General features: G+C 46.2%; 1 protein-coding gene across 1 annotated transcript in view; it reads right to left on the reverse strand.

The window, feature by feature from the left end:
• Window positions 1–17,921, reverse strand: part of ALB1 (ALBINA 1) — a 42,431-nt gene extending 24,510 nt beyond the window's left edge. Inside the window, exons 1-4 of the mRNA XM_087372947.1 lie at window positions 17,657–17,921; window positions 17,390–17,568; window positions 14,771–14,855; window positions 62–378 (exon numbers count right to left, since the gene is read on the reverse strand). Coding sequence (XP_087229073.1) covers window positions 62–378; window positions 14,771–14,855; window positions 17,390–17,568; window positions 17,657–17,902 — 827 coding nt within the window. The 5' untranslated portion in view covers window positions 17,903–17,921. The remainder of the gene's footprint in view (window positions 1–61; window positions 379–14,770; window positions 14,856–17,389; window positions 17,569–17,656) is intronic.
• Between the last annotated feature and the right edge of the window lie 241 nt (window positions 17,922–18,162).

Genomic DNA, 18,162 nt, shown 5'->3' on the forward strand with positions numbered 1-18,162 from the left:
CAGAATGTTGAAAAGCATATACTCAAGTAGTTTAGGATGCATGAATTAGCACATCAAGTACCTTAAATTTATGGCTATACGGTCAAGAAGATGCTCACGCACTGCACCTTCTTCTGGATTGTATGTAGCAATGAGAAGTGGCTTACATGGATGGCGAAAACTAATGCCTTCTCGCTCAACAATATTGACCCCTTCTGTCAGAACATTTAACAGCAAGTTGCTAATCCCCTCGTCCAGAAGGTTTATTTCATCAACATAAAGTACCCCTCTGTGAGCTTCTGCAAGAATCCCTGGTTGAAATACCGTTGTTCCTGTTCTTACAGACTCCTCCACATCAACAGAACCAAGCAGCCTATCCTCCGTAATTCCAAGCGGAATCTGAAATGGACAGAGAAATCGGCTACTGAATAAGGATGCTAGAAACAGAGCCAAAACATGGCCCAGACTTTGAGACCATCTTAGCACACGATTACCCAGGGCACAATTAACCGGGTTGGCTGAGTGGCCATGGCGAGGGGGAATAGAAATTCATTTGCAATTTTTATAACCAGTAAGCACTTACAATTCAGTCACAAGTGCTCTCTCTCTCTCTATATATATATATATATATATTGTGTGCAAAGGCAAGACCAAGAGGGCCTGTTGTTGGAACCCAATCAAAGGATGATCACAGATTTCTCCCACTAAGGAGACCCTGACCAGAGGCCGCAAGGGTCATGATGCAGTCGGGATCCAAAGAGCATGACACAACAGACTACTGTCATAATGAGGAGCGCATATCTCTCCTCCTTACTCTCTGACTTCGGGAGACATACAAGCAATGCTTGCCACACAGCAAGCTACCGCTTGCAGACTACAGGGGAGGAGCAAGGGGCCCAAGCAACCCGCCCAAGATGAGCATCACTGACTTCCCCTCTCGACGACGCCAACCTTCACCATAGCCACTCTAGGCTGAGATCATCCCTCTATTCTCAGGCGGCCAGCAGATTTGTCTCTCAAACAGCATACAAAGATTCATACACCTTGGTCGACAGCGGACCAATTGATTCCCCTGCAGTGATCCCACATGGTTCATAGCTCTCATACGAGTAGTTATGCTAGGCTACATGCGCGATGACCAAGTGGCAAAGATTCGAGAGGCTATAGGTGACTAGGTGATCCAAGATGATTTGATGTAAGCCCTCGGTCCCTCATCAGATCATACAGGCATAGTTTGATATGACACCACTTCATATTGATGTCATCTTCTGGATAATGATATATTTCACAGGGTTTGGGCCTTGCTTAGTGGAGGCTACCGAGGTTGGTATTAGAGTCATCCAGACGACTAGCTGAGAGTGGGGTTAGCCTAGCTTGGTACACACGCATATATAGTTGGTCAATAGGGATAGAAGATGAAATAGTGAAGGGAATGGAATAGCGGAGGAATAAGTTTGTAGCCCGACTATAAGGAACTGTCAAGGTGAGAGCCACCACGATGGTTGGCTCGAATTTTGATTAATTCAAGGCGGCAATACTACCTTGCATGGTAATGAGTGATTAGAGGTGGTGGCGTCTAAGATTACCACCCACGTCTATTTATTACCAGCCACCATAGTGTCCCGCAATTACTCACCTGCCATTTACCACCACTAGGCCCGCATGCATGATTACTACGAGTGCAGTAAATTACCAGTCACGGGGCTTGCATGCTCAGTGGAGTACTTGAGTGCAAGGTAATGAGTGATTAGAGGTGATTAGGCTTCATGATTTACTTTTGTGGTAATTACTGCCTGGTGGTGGTGGTTCTCATCAGCCACATCTGTGGTGGCTAAGATGCCACTGGGCTGGCAGTTAATTACCAGCCACCGCAATGGCCCACAATTACTCACCTGCCAGTTACCACCACCAAGCTTGCATGCATGATTACTATGAGTGCAGTAAATTATGAGTCATCGGGCTTGCATGCTCAATAATATCATACAGTTGGATACACTCCAACTCTATGCATCATGGACTTAGGATAGGAACTAGGAGTTTCCCACCAAGATCCAGCTCTACCACGATCACTTCTTGAAAGTATTAGAAGATAGAGTGATTACCAGGCCCAATATCTAGACGATAGACAAATGTCACACACTGAGGATTGCCATCAGACAGATGCTGGTATCATCCCATCAGCTGAGGTTCGAGGCAAGGAGGGCCACAAACACATCTAAAGAGCAACATATTTGCTATGCACATTGGCAGAGGTGGAGACAAAGGAGCACTTCCTATGTACTTTCCCTGCCTACAATGACATCCGAGGACGGTACCACTGTTTTTAAAGAGGGACACGGGTTCAAGCCACTCTCCCGACTGATCCACTTCCATGATCAAGTCTGTGTTCGACAATATTTGATGGAGATGCGGAGACATGGATAGACTCTACTGCAGCAGATTAGGAAATAGGAGGTGGCAATACCACAGGAGACAGATCGAGTGCAATGACACATCACCGACTTCTATGACTTCGAGTCAGCCCCAGGACACATCAAGGTAGAGGAGGAGATGGCTAACGGAGCACAGAGGGAAGAGACGGCATGGAGCAATGGAGCCAACAACATAAAGGATGACCAAAGCATCCACGATACAGTCTAGCCCATCGTTGCTCTACTCAGAGGACAACGTCCGAGTCGAGGTGTCATTCTTGATATGGCCCACTGGATACAAGGATCATAGAGACCACAGCCAGAGACGGCTCGACAGACACAAATTCGTGAAATCATCGTGTCTCATCGAAGAGCCACCATGTCCCTCATATATGTAATTGGAGAACTAGCTTTGCATGTCTGAGATTTGGTTTTTGAGATTTTGAGATTATAGGCTACAATGCCCCTGCTCAGAAACCAAACACCAAGGACACCAATTGGCCCCAAACACTTTGGCTGCCCTTCCGGTATTTATTTAATTCTTCAGGCAATGGCAATTGTGCAATTACATCAAGTGCTCACCCTTGCACTCTGCTACACTAGCAGTCAATAATTGTTGATTTTCTCATTGATCTTGTTATAATTGCATAATTGAGCCAATAATTATTGAATAGAGCTCCATAATTTACATAAAATTTCCTAGGATGCTCGTATGTATTCATTGGCCACTTTATAAGGTGTTGATAAGAAATTTGGGTTTTGATTATTGACCATATTAGCTTACTGGTAGTTGCAATTATTATGCACACCTATGACTTTGAGTTTTACTTAAAGTTTTAAGGTCAAGCAATCACCGAAATTGCAGGCTACTTTCTCAGCTTTTAGATAAAATGGCCATGCTTTTTTTAATTTAGAATACATTTTTTCATAGTTTTGAAGTCTTATAATGTAATAATAATTATAACACATATGTCTGGATTGCTTTTGGAGTTAGGTAATCATTCTTACTGCCAACACTTGGCATCACAATGCATCCAATTCCAAGGTGTCACTAGAACACAATTGCCAGAGCAAAGCAAAGGCATTCCACACTAACTGTGCCCCACTGAAAGTGACAATGCAACAACACCAGCTCTAGCAAATGCTCAAACAGCCTTGTGCCCTCATTCATTATCACTTGGAGCAGCCTTTGAGGAGCAGAAAGGAGCAGCAGTTGGACCTCATCCTGGAGGTGAACCTGGCTGGAGACCTGCTGACTTAGCTATTAAGCAACTAACAATCCCCAATTTCTGGGGCAATCTAACAGCTCACAGGCCAGCCAAAAGGCCAGCCACCTCAGCCAAACAAGTGGCCAGAAAGACCAGCTGGTCTGGCCGACCAGCTAGGTCTGGCCTATAAAAGCACAAGCCCTCACACTCCTTCAGACAGGACAGGACCTGCAGCTGCTCCGCTTCTCCTCCATGCTTTGCTGCAGCCCCGCCTGCTCCACTTCTACCTCTCCTCTTCAGTTCTGCTCCTCTCTGCCTCCTTGCTGCTGCATTCTCTCTGCCTCTCCTTCCTGCCTCCTGGCTGCTCCATCTTCTCCTCCAGATCTGCCCCAACTTCTCCTCCTCTGCTCCAGATCTGCTCCTCTGCTTCAGCTCTGTCCCTTCTGCTCCAGATCTGTCCCATCCTCCCCCAGATCTGTCTCTTCTACTCCTCTGCTCCAGATCTGTCCCCTCCTGCTCCAGATCTGCTCCTTATCTTCATCATCATCAAGCTACACGGAGGACTGCGTTACACTCCCTCTGCTGCTATATTTCCTACTGTTTCTCTACATGGAATCATCTTTCTGATTCACCTCAGCCACGGTCCTTGAGACACGACAGCTTGAGGTTCTTGTTTTCAGTTTTTCATATTACCGACAGGCACTATGTTTTCTGAGTTCTGTTCTTCGGTTGTGTCTGAGTATTGTCTCCTTTTTGATTGCTCCACTACAAACCCTATCGTTTCTCTATATGGTATCAGAGCCATGGTGAGCTAAAGACCCCAGATCTCTGGTGATCTAAAGATCCTGCTTCTTCATGGAGGCCATAGGTACAGGGAGCATCACTCCTATGAACATATCAGTTTCCTCTTCATTCCGCTGCGCACTAAGGGAGAGAACTCCATCTTCTACTCCCATCCCTCCCTCCCTTTTAGAACTCCATCTTTTACTCCCATCCCTCCCTGCCTTTCAGAACTCCATCTTCTACTCCCATCCCTAACTCCCTTTTCGGTTTTCGGCTTGACACTCCCCATTCCTTCGAAAGAGGGAGTCATGATCCTTCACCTCTACCACCATCGGCATCGACTTCCAGGATCTACAAGTTCTCCCTAGGCAGGGCCCTTTCTGTTCAGATGTGTCTAGATGACTGTTGTTTCGAATCTTCTACCTGCATGGAGGCGGGGATAGACTCCTCTCTCCCGAGGTCCAAGATCGGACACACACTGGCTCACTGTTCAGCTCCGACCTCTCTGGATTATCAGTTCTGCTACGACAAATTTGTTCTTTACCTTTGCTCTTTCCTCCACCTTTCAGCGGTGAGAGGGGGTGGCTTATTCTCTCAAGCTTCACAATGTTCTTATTTCTATATGGTATCATACGTGTAACTCTGACACTTGAGGAAGTGAACAATTTCCTTGCAAGGGCACTCCTCTTGTGATCACCTCTTGGGCATTTCACAGGGATAGCCAGAACCACCATCGACATCCCTACACGAAGCTCCAAGCACACCATGTCTGCCCCTCCAAATTGGCAATTGAGAGGGGGTATTAAGCAACTAACAATCCCCAATTTCTGGAGCAATCTAACAGCTCACAGGCCAGCCAAAAGGCCAGCCACCTCAGCCAAACAAGTGGCCAGAAAGACCAGCTGGTCTGGCTGACCAGCTGGCAGGCCCACCGACCAGCTAGCCGACCAGCTAGGTCTGGCCTATAAAAGCACAAGCCCTCACACTCCTTCAAACAGGACAGGACCTGCAGCTGCTCCGCTTCTCCTCCATGCTTTGCTGCAGCCCCGCCTGCTCCACTTCTACCTCTCCTCTTCAGTTCTACTCCTCTCTGCCTCCTTGCTGCTGCCTTCTCTCTGCCTCTCCTTCCTGCCTCCTGGCTGCTCCATCTTCTCCTCCAGATCTGCCCCAACTTCTCCTCCTCTGCTCCAAATCTGCTCCTCTGCTTCAGCTCTGTCCCTTCTGCTCCAGATCTGTCCCATCCTCCTCCAGATCTGTCTCTTCTACTCCTCTGCTCCAGATCTGTCCCCTCCTGCTCCAGATCTGCTCCTTATCTTCATCATCATCAAGCTACACGGAGGACTGCGTTACGCTCCCTCTGCTACTATATTTCCTACTGTTTCTCTACATGGAATCATCTTTCTGATTCACCTCAGCCACGGTCCTTGAGACACGACAGCTTGAGGTTCCGACCAGCTGGCAGGCCCACCGACCAGCTGGCAGGCCCACCGACCAGCTGGCAGGCCCACCGACCAGCTAGGTCTGGCCTATAAAAGCACAAGCCCTCACACTCCTTTAGACAGGACAGGACCTGCAGCTGCTCCGCTTCTCCTCCATGCTTTGCTGCAGCCCCGCCTGCTCCACTTCTACCTCTCCTCTTCAGTTCTGCTCCTCTCTGCCTCCTGGCTGCTGCCTTCTCTCTGCCTCTCCTTCCTGCCTCCTGGCTGCTCCATCTTCTCCTCCAGATCTGCCCCAACTTCTCCTCCTCTGCTCCAGATCTGCTCCTCTGCTTCAGCTCTGTCCCTTCTGCTGTCCCATTCTCCTCCAGATCTGTCTCTTCTACTCCTCTGCTCCAGATCTGTCCCCTCCTGCTCCAGATCGGCTCCTTATCTTCATCATCATCAAGCTACACGGAGGACTGCGTTACGCTCCCTCTGCTACTATATTTCCTACTGTTTCTCTACATGGAATCATCTTTCTGATTCACCTCAGCCACGGTCCTTGAGACACGACAGCTTGAGGTTCTTGTTTTCAGTTTTTCATATTACCGACAGGCACTATGTTTTCTGAGTTCCGTTCTTCGGTTGTCTCTGAGTATTGTCTACTTTTTGATCGCTCCACTGCAAACCCTATCGTTTCTCTATATTAGCTCACTCAGAGGGCTGCCCACCTAGGCTGGTTTGCACACAGCAAGGTGGAAGAGATTTGGACGGAAAGTCTACTTACGCTCGAGGTGGAGCACGCGGGCTCGAGTCTAGAGATAGCTGGCAGATAGGAGAAGGACCTTGTGGTAAGACTAGAGGACGACACCATGGGTGGGACTCTAGATCTATCTCTTTTGTATTGTGTCCATAGCTTTGGATGGAAATATATTATTTTGGTGTCTTCTATATCTGGCTGGTTCATTGTCTATTGATGAGTCTGCACACCTATGATATGCACATAAGTTTAAGAAGTCTATGATTCCACACCACACCACACTGTGTGAGCTCCTGGGCTACTCTATCAGTCTTCCATTGTGCGTACCCTCTGTTGGGTTATTTCTAACAGAGGTCTATGTCACTCAGCCACCTGGTTTTGAACAATTAGGTTCTGAAAATATGGTTTGCCGGCTCAGAAAAGCCCTCTATGGCTTGAAGCAAGCACCCCGGGCATGGTATGCGAAGATACATGCATTTTTGACAGCCCGTGGCTTTCAAAATAGCCCAACCGAGGCCACTCTTTATGTCCGAAAGATTTTTAATTCTGATTTTATATGTGGATGACATGCTTATCACTGGGCCAGATATGGAACAAATTGCAGATTTCAAGGCTGATTTACAGCAGTCTTCTGCCATGACAGATATGGGCCGCTTGCACTATTATTTGGGCATACAGTTTGCATATGTTGAGGGGGGTACAATGATGAGTCGGTCCAAGTATATTGGACAGCTCCTTGATCGCGTCCAGTTCGAGGATTGCAAGCCAATTTCTACTCCATTGGAGCCTGGCTTTCGTTTCTCCTCCAAGGATGGAAGTCCGCCAATTGATGCATCCCTTTAATACATCTTCCTTGCTGAATTCATGCTAGAACCTTTTCAAAAACCTAGCTTTCAACTCATCATACACGGAAAAATCTTGGAATCTTTGCAAAAATATAGCATTCAACTCATCGTACATGGCAAAATGCTCATCAAGATACTAGTCCTACCAGTCAATGGATTTGCTTGCAAATGTGGTGGGTAGGTACATCGGGTACTCTTTTTCCGTGTTGACTTGCAAAATTGTCATCATTCATATAAAATTTTGTAGATGAGATCAGGGATACTCCCCATCCTATCCCATGAATTTTTGGAAATTAATTCAGTCCTCTTGCTACCTTGATGCCCCACCGTGGACTCATTGAGCAATAAATGGTTGGGCTGGAAAAGCCAATTTCGTGAAGGTTGAGCAAGCAATAGAACGATGAATTTAATGTTGCTGTAGCAGTACAACAACCATGGGGAAGGGCAATGCATCATTAAAGCACTTCGGATAAAGCATGAAGTGTATTAATGCTAAATGCGTGTCACAATCACAAAGAGGCACAATACATCAGTCATCGTGGGCGCAAGTGTAGGTCTGAGTGAGAGGAAAGCCACTCATGAGATCATGCATGCAATTGCTAAAACACACAAGTGACCATTTGATCTTGTTTAGACAAATCATGCGGTGCACTATCAACTGCGTATTGTAAAAAAGAAATGGGTGAAGGTGCAGGGCCGAGTGAGAGGAGGACAAACATTGGATCATGCATGCTGACTCCAAGCAAGACCTTTGTAAAACAAATGCACACACCTAGTACGCAGCATTGGCAAGCAATGAAGCGGGTCTTTTGATACTTAAAGGCCACGCAGCATTTGGGTTTACTCTATGCTTCGGAGGCCCCACTTGTTTTGCATGCATTCACGGACAGCGACTAGGCAGGATGTTACGACACTAGGGTGCCACACAGCGGCAACTGTTTTATGCTTGGAGATTTATGCATCTCTTGGTTCAGCAAGAAGCAGCGTACAATTGCCACATCCAATTGTGAGGCTGAGTACAAAGCAACTTTCACGGCTACAGTAGAATGCGTTTGGCTTCGTAAGTTACTTGCAAATCTTGATATCATTCAACCCGACTCTACTACGATCTACACCGACAGCCAGAGTGCTTTGGCGGTTGCTAGAAACCCATTGTTTCATGCACACACAAAGCATATTGAAGTCCACTATCACTACGTTCGAGAGCGACTGTCTGGTGGAGACATCCAGTTGTCCTATGTTCCCACCGAGGACAACTTGGCAGATCTTTTCACAAAAGCTTTTTACCGCGGCCCAAGTTTGAGGCATTTCGACATGCTACACACTTGGCCATGACTATGCTGTACTCAGTATTTAGTACTACCATTCTGCCTTTTTTTGCATTCTGCATTGGTGTGGATGCTTGTTTAGTAGCTCCACCCTCACAGCTCGCTTGTGTTAGGATTTTCACAGTCTCATAGACCCATCAGTCTTCCAAAGACTTTAATAAACTTTCTTTCCTTCTTTCTTTCTTCTCGGACGAATATGTGCAACCATGATGTAGTTTCCAAGTATTCCTGAGATATTTCCACGACACTTCAGCCATACCATGGAGGGGGGTTTGATAGCACTTAGCCCTAGTATGAGCCTTGTAGGTCAGGTCAACTCAATAAGTTGACTTCTCTGGTCAACCATATGGTTGACTTGGGAGCCATATGGGCCACCTTTTGTATTTTCCTCTTATCCACTTGAGCAGTACTACGTTTTGCTCCAGCTTGTTGCTTGCTTTCCACACTCCACTCCCATTCCATTGCTTCGTGCACCCAACACCTAAAACACTATACTTTGAAAGACCCAGACTAACAAAACACATAACTGTTGACTGTGCCTCGACCCTATGGGATACTTTTGGCCCTAAAAAACATTTATTCACCTAGCTCAGCTCTCAGAAAGCATATCTTCATACATTGAATCATGTACAATGCACATGCTTGCGAACTCCTTAGCAACAATGCAAGCATATATCTAGATGAGTCCAAAGACATGCCCAAACTCATCCTCTAAAAACACAACATAGTGCAGTTTCTTTATTCTCCTTAACAACATGAGCATATTCTTTATTCTTTCCGGCTTTTTCTCTGTGTCATCTCTCTTTCTGAAGCAGTAGTCCTCCTTGTGCTCTGGCTTACCACAATACCCCCATCGAATCTGCTTCCGGTCCTCCTTTTACCTTTGCCTTTCATATCTCTGCTTGCATAAGCTCGCTCCTCATCCACATTCACAACACCTCGAGTCGTTTATCATCTAGCAACATTGAAATCATATCTGCAAAGCTTACATCATTATTGAATCATAATATTTTAATGATATCATCATATGCAAGGGTAAGACTAGTAGTAAAACTGCCTTAGTATCATCGTCCTAGACACATACACCGAGATCAATCAAGTTGACAAAGGATTGAACGCATCCGGTTCAATTGTTCTCCCAGAGTTACGTCTTCGGTCATTCCCAAACAGAATAATTATTGCTTCAAAGGCACCCATAGTTCCTAAGCTGCCGTGAGCCAAACAAGGTCTCTATCACAATCTAATTCAATCTTGGCAAAGTCAAGATGATGACAAGATCTTCCACCTAGAGCACGTTGATAGGACAAAATCTGTATCAAGTTTTTGAGCACTGTATATAGCTGTGGGTAGGCACATAGCTGTACACATCTAGGGTAGGTGTGGGCTGTTGGCATTTGTGGATTTTTCTTTCACAAGCATGATGGACTGATGTATAGTTTTTTGAGATAATAAAGTATGTTTTGCAGGGACTTCATGGGAAATGATGAAATGCAATGTGGTTGTACCAGACTTCCAGAGCAAGGGTGTCTAGTGTGTGGTCAAGTGAAATGTTTTTGGGGTCATGTAAAGTCAAGTCATGAAGGGTTTTTTTTATATTTTCCTGAGTCAATGTGCACTTGCATGATATAGGAATTTGATATGTTATGGTGTCCATGTCAAAGGGCTTTTCATGTGTGTGTATGGGGTTGCATGCAAGCTTTAATGTGCATGCTAATGTGTGTGGGAATTGTGTGACTAAAGGTCCAAAATGTGCATTTAATGTGATTTGGGGGAAATGTCTTGAGAGTGGTAAAATGTCACTGATGAGGTGGCAGATTAGGCTGAGGTGGCTGGACTAATTGGGAAGGCATCCTGCTCATGCAAAGGTGGCTACGTGATGGATGAAGGGGAGCTTCTAGGCTGTGAGCTGGAGCTACGATGGCGGCTGGGAGCAAATTCGGTTTTACGCTGGAAGAATCTACGTAGGTAGGGGCTTCTAGAAGAGTTGGTGGCGGAATGACCAGGAAGGTTGGAGAGGCTCGCAATTATTGATGGGATGTCGTGCGTGAGCAGGAAGCTGAAACCTGTGCATGAAGACATCGTGTGTGTGACGACGAGAGCGTTGTGAGCCACGAAAGCTGCGGTGGTGATTGTGTACGTGACGGGTGTGGGATTTCGACTGCAGGAACTTCGAGTATATGGGCTCCAGGTGCTTCGTGTTGACGAACTTTGTGGCACAGTTGGCTCTGGCTGGAGTCTTGTAGCAAACTCTATGGTAGTTGCTTGAGGTGCTTCTGCTGGCTGGAGGTTCAGAGCGACGCAGAGGCCTATGAGCGATAGAGAGTATGCACCATGCGCTTCTTGCATCACTACTACGCAGACAGAAGGACCTTGAAGAGGCGTGAGCTCCATGAGCTCTATGAGCATGAGAGAAGTCGTGAAGGTGGAGATGAGCAACGAGCTGTAGCAGACTAACGTGGAGAGCACTGGCTATTGCTCTTATTGGGAGCTGCTGGATTTGAGGAGGATGACTACGCGGGCAGTTTGCTTTGGAAGGAGCTATATGGCTGTGGCATCATTTCTGCTGGCTGGAGGTCCTTGGACGGAGGTTTTGTGTGAGTAAGAGGGTGCTGCAATGTGCGCACGGGTTGGCTAGTTGTGGTGTGAGCACTCAATTGCTTCAAAGCTGGAAATAGTGAGGCCTTTGGCCACAGGCGGGTGCCGGGTGTTGCTGCAGAGACCTCAACTGATAGAATCCTCAGAGATGGCGGGCTGCATCATTGCTAGTGCTCGATGATGATCTTGGGAAAGATATGATAAGGTTAGCTTGTGGGTTGATATCTTGAAGAGTCACGAAGATAGCCTTCATGTGGGCTGTGGGTTCATAGTATTCTAAGGCTGACTGTTTTCTGAGTTTTGGGGGGAAGTTCAGTTCTAAGTTCAGTCTGTTTCGGGCTGTGTAGTTTTTTGTCTCTCTTTGAGTCTGTGTGATCCATGTTCAGTCAGTTTTTATGGGGGATTTCTCTCGGTGCCTAATACAAAGACACATACTCTGGAATCTGCTTCATAAGCTCATCATCTACGAGCCCACATTGCAGCTGATCCCTATGAAGTCTCAGCTATCTGACGTGGTGAAGCACATAATTCCTGGTTTTCTTTCCTTTTTTTCCTTATCAGCATCCGAGTATGCCGAGGACTGTTTGATTGCGTCCCTCCCCCTGTGTCACCTTTTGAGCGACTCTTAGTCTAACTTTTTTCTTGGATCCCAATATGATCAACCAAAGCCCTTTCCATTTAGTATAGCTGAGCTGTTAGTTGCCAAGTCATAAAGTTTGATCCCGTTGTAAACAATTAGCTTGCTGGTTCAATCGCATGGAGCTGGAGTAGCTTCACACCTAGAGTTCCCCACCAAGCTTCAGTTCTATCGCAATCACTTATTGACAGTATCCAAGGACGAAATGATTATTAAACCCTAGTACCAAGAGGACAGACGAGTCTCACATGCACTCAAGATTGCCATTGGACAACTACAGGTCTCGTCCCACTAGCTGAGGACTGAGACAAAAAAAGCTACAGACACACCTAGAAAGAAAGAAAGTTTATTAAAGTCTTCGGAAGACCAATGGGTCTATGAGACTGTGAAAACCCTGATACAACAAGCTGTGGTAGTGAAGCTACTAAACAAGCATCCATACCAATGCAAAATGCAAAAATGCAAAATGGTAGTACTAAGTCCTAAGTACAACATAGTCATGTCGATGGTCGACTATATATCAATCTCAACATCATCATCAATATCATCATCATCATCGGCAGCAACAAGATATCAGGATGGATGAGACAGTGGAGGCATGAAGTCGACAATAGAGTGCTATCGGCCACTCAGAGGTGCGGTCCTAGCACGTCTCCTGGTCGTAGCTCTGCGTCTGGCCAGGGCTACTATGACCCCCGTCGATCGGGCTCTGACTCTAAACAAGGAGGGGATGTCCCCAAGTGTGATCTGTGTGTCTTCTCTCTGTTTGAGCTGTCGAGTCACACGCTCCGGGTCACGGTCATGTTGAGGCCTCGTCTCGTGGGGGTCCATGTGATCTAGCTGAAAGAACTCCGTGATAGAGCTCTGAGAGGGATCAGCCGAGGAAGAAGTCTGCACCTATCTCCGTGCTCGGAGTATCCTCTTACGGTGTCTAAGTGCCTCATGAATGAAACCTACCAAACACTGCTGGTCTGGGTAGGAGAGGAAACATGCCAAAATCCCATAACTATCCTTGAAGAGGCGGTGGAAACACCCTCGGATCTCATAGTACACAAGACACCTGAAGATGAAATGCTCCTCTGTCTCAACCTCCTGCATGTCACACAGTGTGCATATGCGCCTCTCCCTGGGTAGTCGCTCTGCTCAACCACTCTCGATGCGAAGTCTGTGTGAAGAGACCCGAAACTGCCCAAGAGAGATCCTCACCGAGTGGGGTAGGTGAATCTGCGTGTATCCAGGTGGGTCAATGAAACCCTCCGCTGTGATATGTACGAAGTGATCTCTGTAGAAGCTAAGCTTCACTGGGAGTTCACTCAGTCCCAACCAGGTCCGAAATATATGTAGCTGTAGTAGATCCTCACGGATAACCTGGTTGACATCGTGTAATAAGAGGGGAGAAAACATAGCATCCATGCTGTACTGGAAGGGAGGTAGTCTATCCATGTCGACCCCAATCGCTCAAACCATCTCTCTGTACGTGCATACCAACACCTCTGGTCTCCTCCTGCTGCAAGTGCCATAGAAGAGGATAGAGCTGTCCATGGTAGCCTACTACGCCCTAAGGTATAATCCCCATATTCCCTAACTCAGTACAAATACGTGATGACCTGAAATGCAGCATCTAGCTGTAAAGGGGGTGACCCAAACTCAGCCTGAATGATTTGGTGAGGAACGGATGACTTACCATGAATCATCCGTGATAACATGAGAACCTGTAGCCACTCCACACTGGCCCACTCTGTATCCGACAAGTCTGGCCCCCAACAAGGGCTGCCGTACATCCCCGCTGGTCGAACCAAGGAGTCAAAAAGCAACCCCTTGGTGCGTGGATCCTGAAAGTGCAAGCGGAAGCACTGCCTCTCTAGTCTGGCCAATGAAGCAAACCCTCTACTCAAGCGTGCGTGCATCGCGGGTCTCATAGTGAAGCTGGGTCCGGAGAAGATAACCCCAAGATAAGTGTATGATGAACTAGAGAGCAACGAATCTGCAAGCTATGCACACTGCAATTGGTAGAGACATTCTACTATGAGATTTGTGGACGACATCACTTCCTTTTCTAGGAGGGACAAGGGTTCGGACCAGTTTCTCAGCTAATCTATTTTCATGATCAGGTCTGCATCGGCCTCTACTTGATTGAGATGTGACGAATCAGACAGTAGGAGGTGATGGTGACATGGGAGACAGAGTTAAACCGGGCACAGTGGCATGTCACTGACTTCTACAGGTTCGAAGTAGCACCGGGTCAAAGTGGAGTGGAAGAGGGGGAGCCAGTGAGATGAGGACAGAGTGGATTAGCCGGAAGAGGAGACCAGAAGCAGTGGAGCAAGAGCCACGGAGACCACGCACAGTGCAACGATAGACCAGAGCATGCATGATGAAGGTCTGTCAGTCTATCCCGGCTAAAAAGGAGGGAAGCTACATATCGAATCTGCTGCCCCCCCATCACTAAACTACAATGTGCTTCTTGGACGTTCTCTCGCCCCCCCCCCAACAAAGAAATGAACTTTCTATTAATGCTTGGGACAAACCAACCAGCTCTCCATCACAATTTGATTCCCCTAAGTGCAAACAGCTAGAGTGAGCAAATGCAAAGCAATCAGATTTTTGTAAAATGAACACCCTAGTCCAAGAATCTGAAAGGGTCAATTAGATTGGCTGTTCTAAATGCACACGGTCGTTGTCATCCAGCTATCCTAATTATGGCAACGGCTTCAAAGAAGACCACAAATACAATTTATAACTTTGCACAAATATGCTTCAACAGTTTTCTTGAAAAATAAGAGGTTTTTCTTCGGAAACATCAAACCTGAACAAAAGGGGCCTTAATAATATGTGACTTAATAGTGCCATCATCGTTATATTCGACTCGATCAGCAAGCCCAGCTTCCCATCTACATCCCCAAAGAAAACAAATGTCGATCCGTCAATCATTCTACTGTATGTAAAATTTTACCAAGCAAACTAAACCATGAGTCAAGTATGGTGAAGCATGATTTCCCATAAGACTTACTATGGTTGAAAATTTCAGCAAACAATAAGTTTGCCAATCAAACATAGCAATAAAAAATATTCAATGCAAGCATGACCATTTGAGTGAGTGCAAGCATGTGGAATTAAACTTCACAAGATCACTCACAAGCCACATATAGTGTAGCCATTCACATTTTCGACTCGAGAGTGAATACACTTGACAGAACAAAGTTAAAGCTGTATTATACTCGTAAACACTCACCCGTTTATCCGCGTGCGTGTACACACGCACACACATGTATATTTGTACATACAAGTGTGAATGCGTGTGCGCATTTTGCATGAGTAATTGCCTAGCTTGGAAGCAATCCAACACAAAAGGGTTGGGAAGCCATTAGGATTTCGTGCCATTAAGAAAAGGTGAAATTTAGAAAGAATCTTTGGAATTGAGAAGCAAGTCCATAATTGGGTTAAAAAGGAAGGATCTTAGTTACTCCATTCTTTAGAAAGAAAAGATGGAGGACACCCCAAATCTAACGATCAAATTGTGTATATTGATTACACTTTATGGATTCTCCATGTGCATTACCCTTGTCATGTTAAAGCATAAAAGGCAATCCCAATGGCTTCATGACAAATATTCAAGGCATGATTACATTTTTTTTTACTCGAGACAACCCTCAATAGCAATTTGCAAATAAGTTGACAGTAATACGTGGCCATCCATGGGCCTCATGCAAAGGCAGAAGGGATGGCATCAAAAGGGCCGACATTGTTCAGAAGGATGGGGCAATGCCCAGCCAATAGGCTGGCAGTGGGGGAGGTTTTGCAGGCCCCCAACCAGGCTGGTCGCCTGGGGGAGGTTGGCCAGCACACAGCCCCAAAAAGGCAGTTACAAGTTCGGCCAAATCTCTAGATCCAGTCACCATATCAGAGGGCCAGTTAACCAGCTTCAAAGGGAGGGAGCGCTCAGCCCTCCCTCATATAAACAGCCCCCCTTGGGGAGGCATAAGGTAGTTCAACCAGCAGTGAGTAGAGCAATTCACCGGAGTGCAGAAAACAGCAGGAGTTTCAGCAGAGCACTAGGCTCCCTCCCTGAGCCACAGTGGGGAACACAGCAGGAGGAAGGAGCAGCAGCATAGTAGTACAGATTAGGCCTCAGATTGGACATCAGTGTACATGATTTTGGTATCTACTTCCTACAGATCTGTGAGTGAATTATTCAATAGTTGAGTGAGTAGGATCTAATGTTTTGTGTGATCCTAGGCAACATAAACTTCTGCTGCGATTAAGGCTAGCATTGATCTAGCGTGGTATCATATCTAAGTTGGGTTATGTTTGGATTCCGAGCCCAAGGGATTGTCACCGGTCATCTTTGTGTCAGAATGAAGGCCCTCGCTTGAGAGGAAGATGACTTTTCGTTAAAGCTATGAGGCAGGTGATTGGGCACGTGTATACTATATACCTTTGAAAGACTAGAATATGTCCAATCATACAATTTAGATTATCATTGTAAAGCAACCATACTTAGTGAAAATTATAACTTAGTAAAAATTGCAGAAGGCCTATTTACCTGATTTGGCAAGTCTCTAGTAGAGCTGCATGTAAATGTAAATACGTATATAAAGGGCCCCATTCGCGGAAGTTGCTCCACCTTCAAAATTTGAGTTTGATATCGGTTTTAGCCTCTTCAATGGGTCCAATCCTAATCACGACTCTAAAGTTGGGAAACCTGAAAACCTCTCTTTTGCATACAATTTGACTTTCACCAAAATGACCATGGGTTGCCTCCAAATGTGAATATGCTGGAGTTGGCGTCAATGTTTTAGACTTCAGTTGAGTTTTTTTACGATGCTTGCAATCCATATAAAACAATAAGTCGATTCTAGTTAATACGTAGCACCTTAGGATAGTATATACCAAATATGATCCACAATTATTCTTACCAAATTCATTCTGATGTATGTCATATTCACATTCACATGTTCCAAGTCAGCCTCGCTAAAAATAGTCAGAGGACCACTCCTACTTCTTCGCAGGTCAGCAGCAGCACGCTTGACTCGACCTACTCATCTAGAGGCTCAAGGTTCTGAAACAACTTGCTAACTTCTACAAGCCGCAAATTTGGAACCCCTACAAAGCTAGAGCATATGACAATAGCATCCCCGCTTGTCGCGAGTTAAACTTTCGTCAGCGATCACTCGAAGTAGTCCACGGCTTATTAAGCGATGCACGTTTAATTGCGTATGGTGGCTACCTACAAGACATTGAGAACACCAACATTCTTGTCATAAGATACAGGCATTGGCCGCTAAATCGAGAGTGATTCAGAGGAAACATAAATAGAATTGTTGAGAACTAGCCCGCGGAATCTCCATTGGAACTGGAATGCAGACAAGAGACAGTAAAACGCGGGTCGTGCAGAAAATGAATAAACAGAATTGTTGTGACTAACTCTTCAGGGCGAGTGGGATCTGCATTGGCCATAGAACCTGCGACGACTTCGAACGGTGGCAATAAAGCATGCAAGCCCCGAGCCATGACGGTTTTGGCAGTGCCACGCTTGCCGGCAATGGCTATGCCACCAACTCCGTTGTCCACAGCACCAAGCAAAAGAGCGGTTTTGATTGCATCCTGAGGCACAATAGTGAGCGATTGATATAACGAAAAACAAAAGTCTAAAAAGTTTTCGAAATCGTAGAGGTGGAGGGAGAAGGAGAACCTGGCCGATAACGGCAGCGAGGGGGAAGAACTGTCGACCGAAAGGTTGGTCATCGAGGCTAAGATTGGGTTGGAAGGCAGAGCCATTGGAGGTGGGAGGGGGAAGAGTTGGGGAGATGAGGCAACGGAAGGAGAGGAAATGAGGGGGAGGAGGAGGAGGGGGGGGGCAGGAAGGCTTTGAGAGGGAGAGACCCAAGAAGGGAGAGAGCAGGGGTGTGCAGCATGAAGGCATTAGGTGAATCGCCATTGCTGGCTTGGCTTGGCTTGCACACCTTTAAAGATTGGCTATGGAGCTCTCTAAGATTATGATGATGATGATAATTGATGATTGATTATGAAAAAGATCGACGTTCAAATAGTTTTTGGCCTCCCCTCTTTTTTGCAAATTAACAATGAAGTATTATCCGATGCATTTGATTAGGGGTCAAGTCTTTCGATTGCATGCTTGTGCGAGCTGGACAATTTTACAACAGGCCTTACACGTCTTCAAATTTCTAGGTCGCACTT

The sequence above is a fragment of the Dipteris shenzhenensis genome, chromosome 1 (assembly GCF_047967505.1).
Source record: "Dipteris shenzhenensis isolate YYH24624 ecotype China chromosome 1, Dip_SZ_1.0, whole genome shotgun sequence".
NCBI lineage: Eukaryota > Viridiplantae > Streptophyta > Polypodiopsida > Gleicheniales > Dipteridaceae > Dipteris > Dipteris shenzhenensis.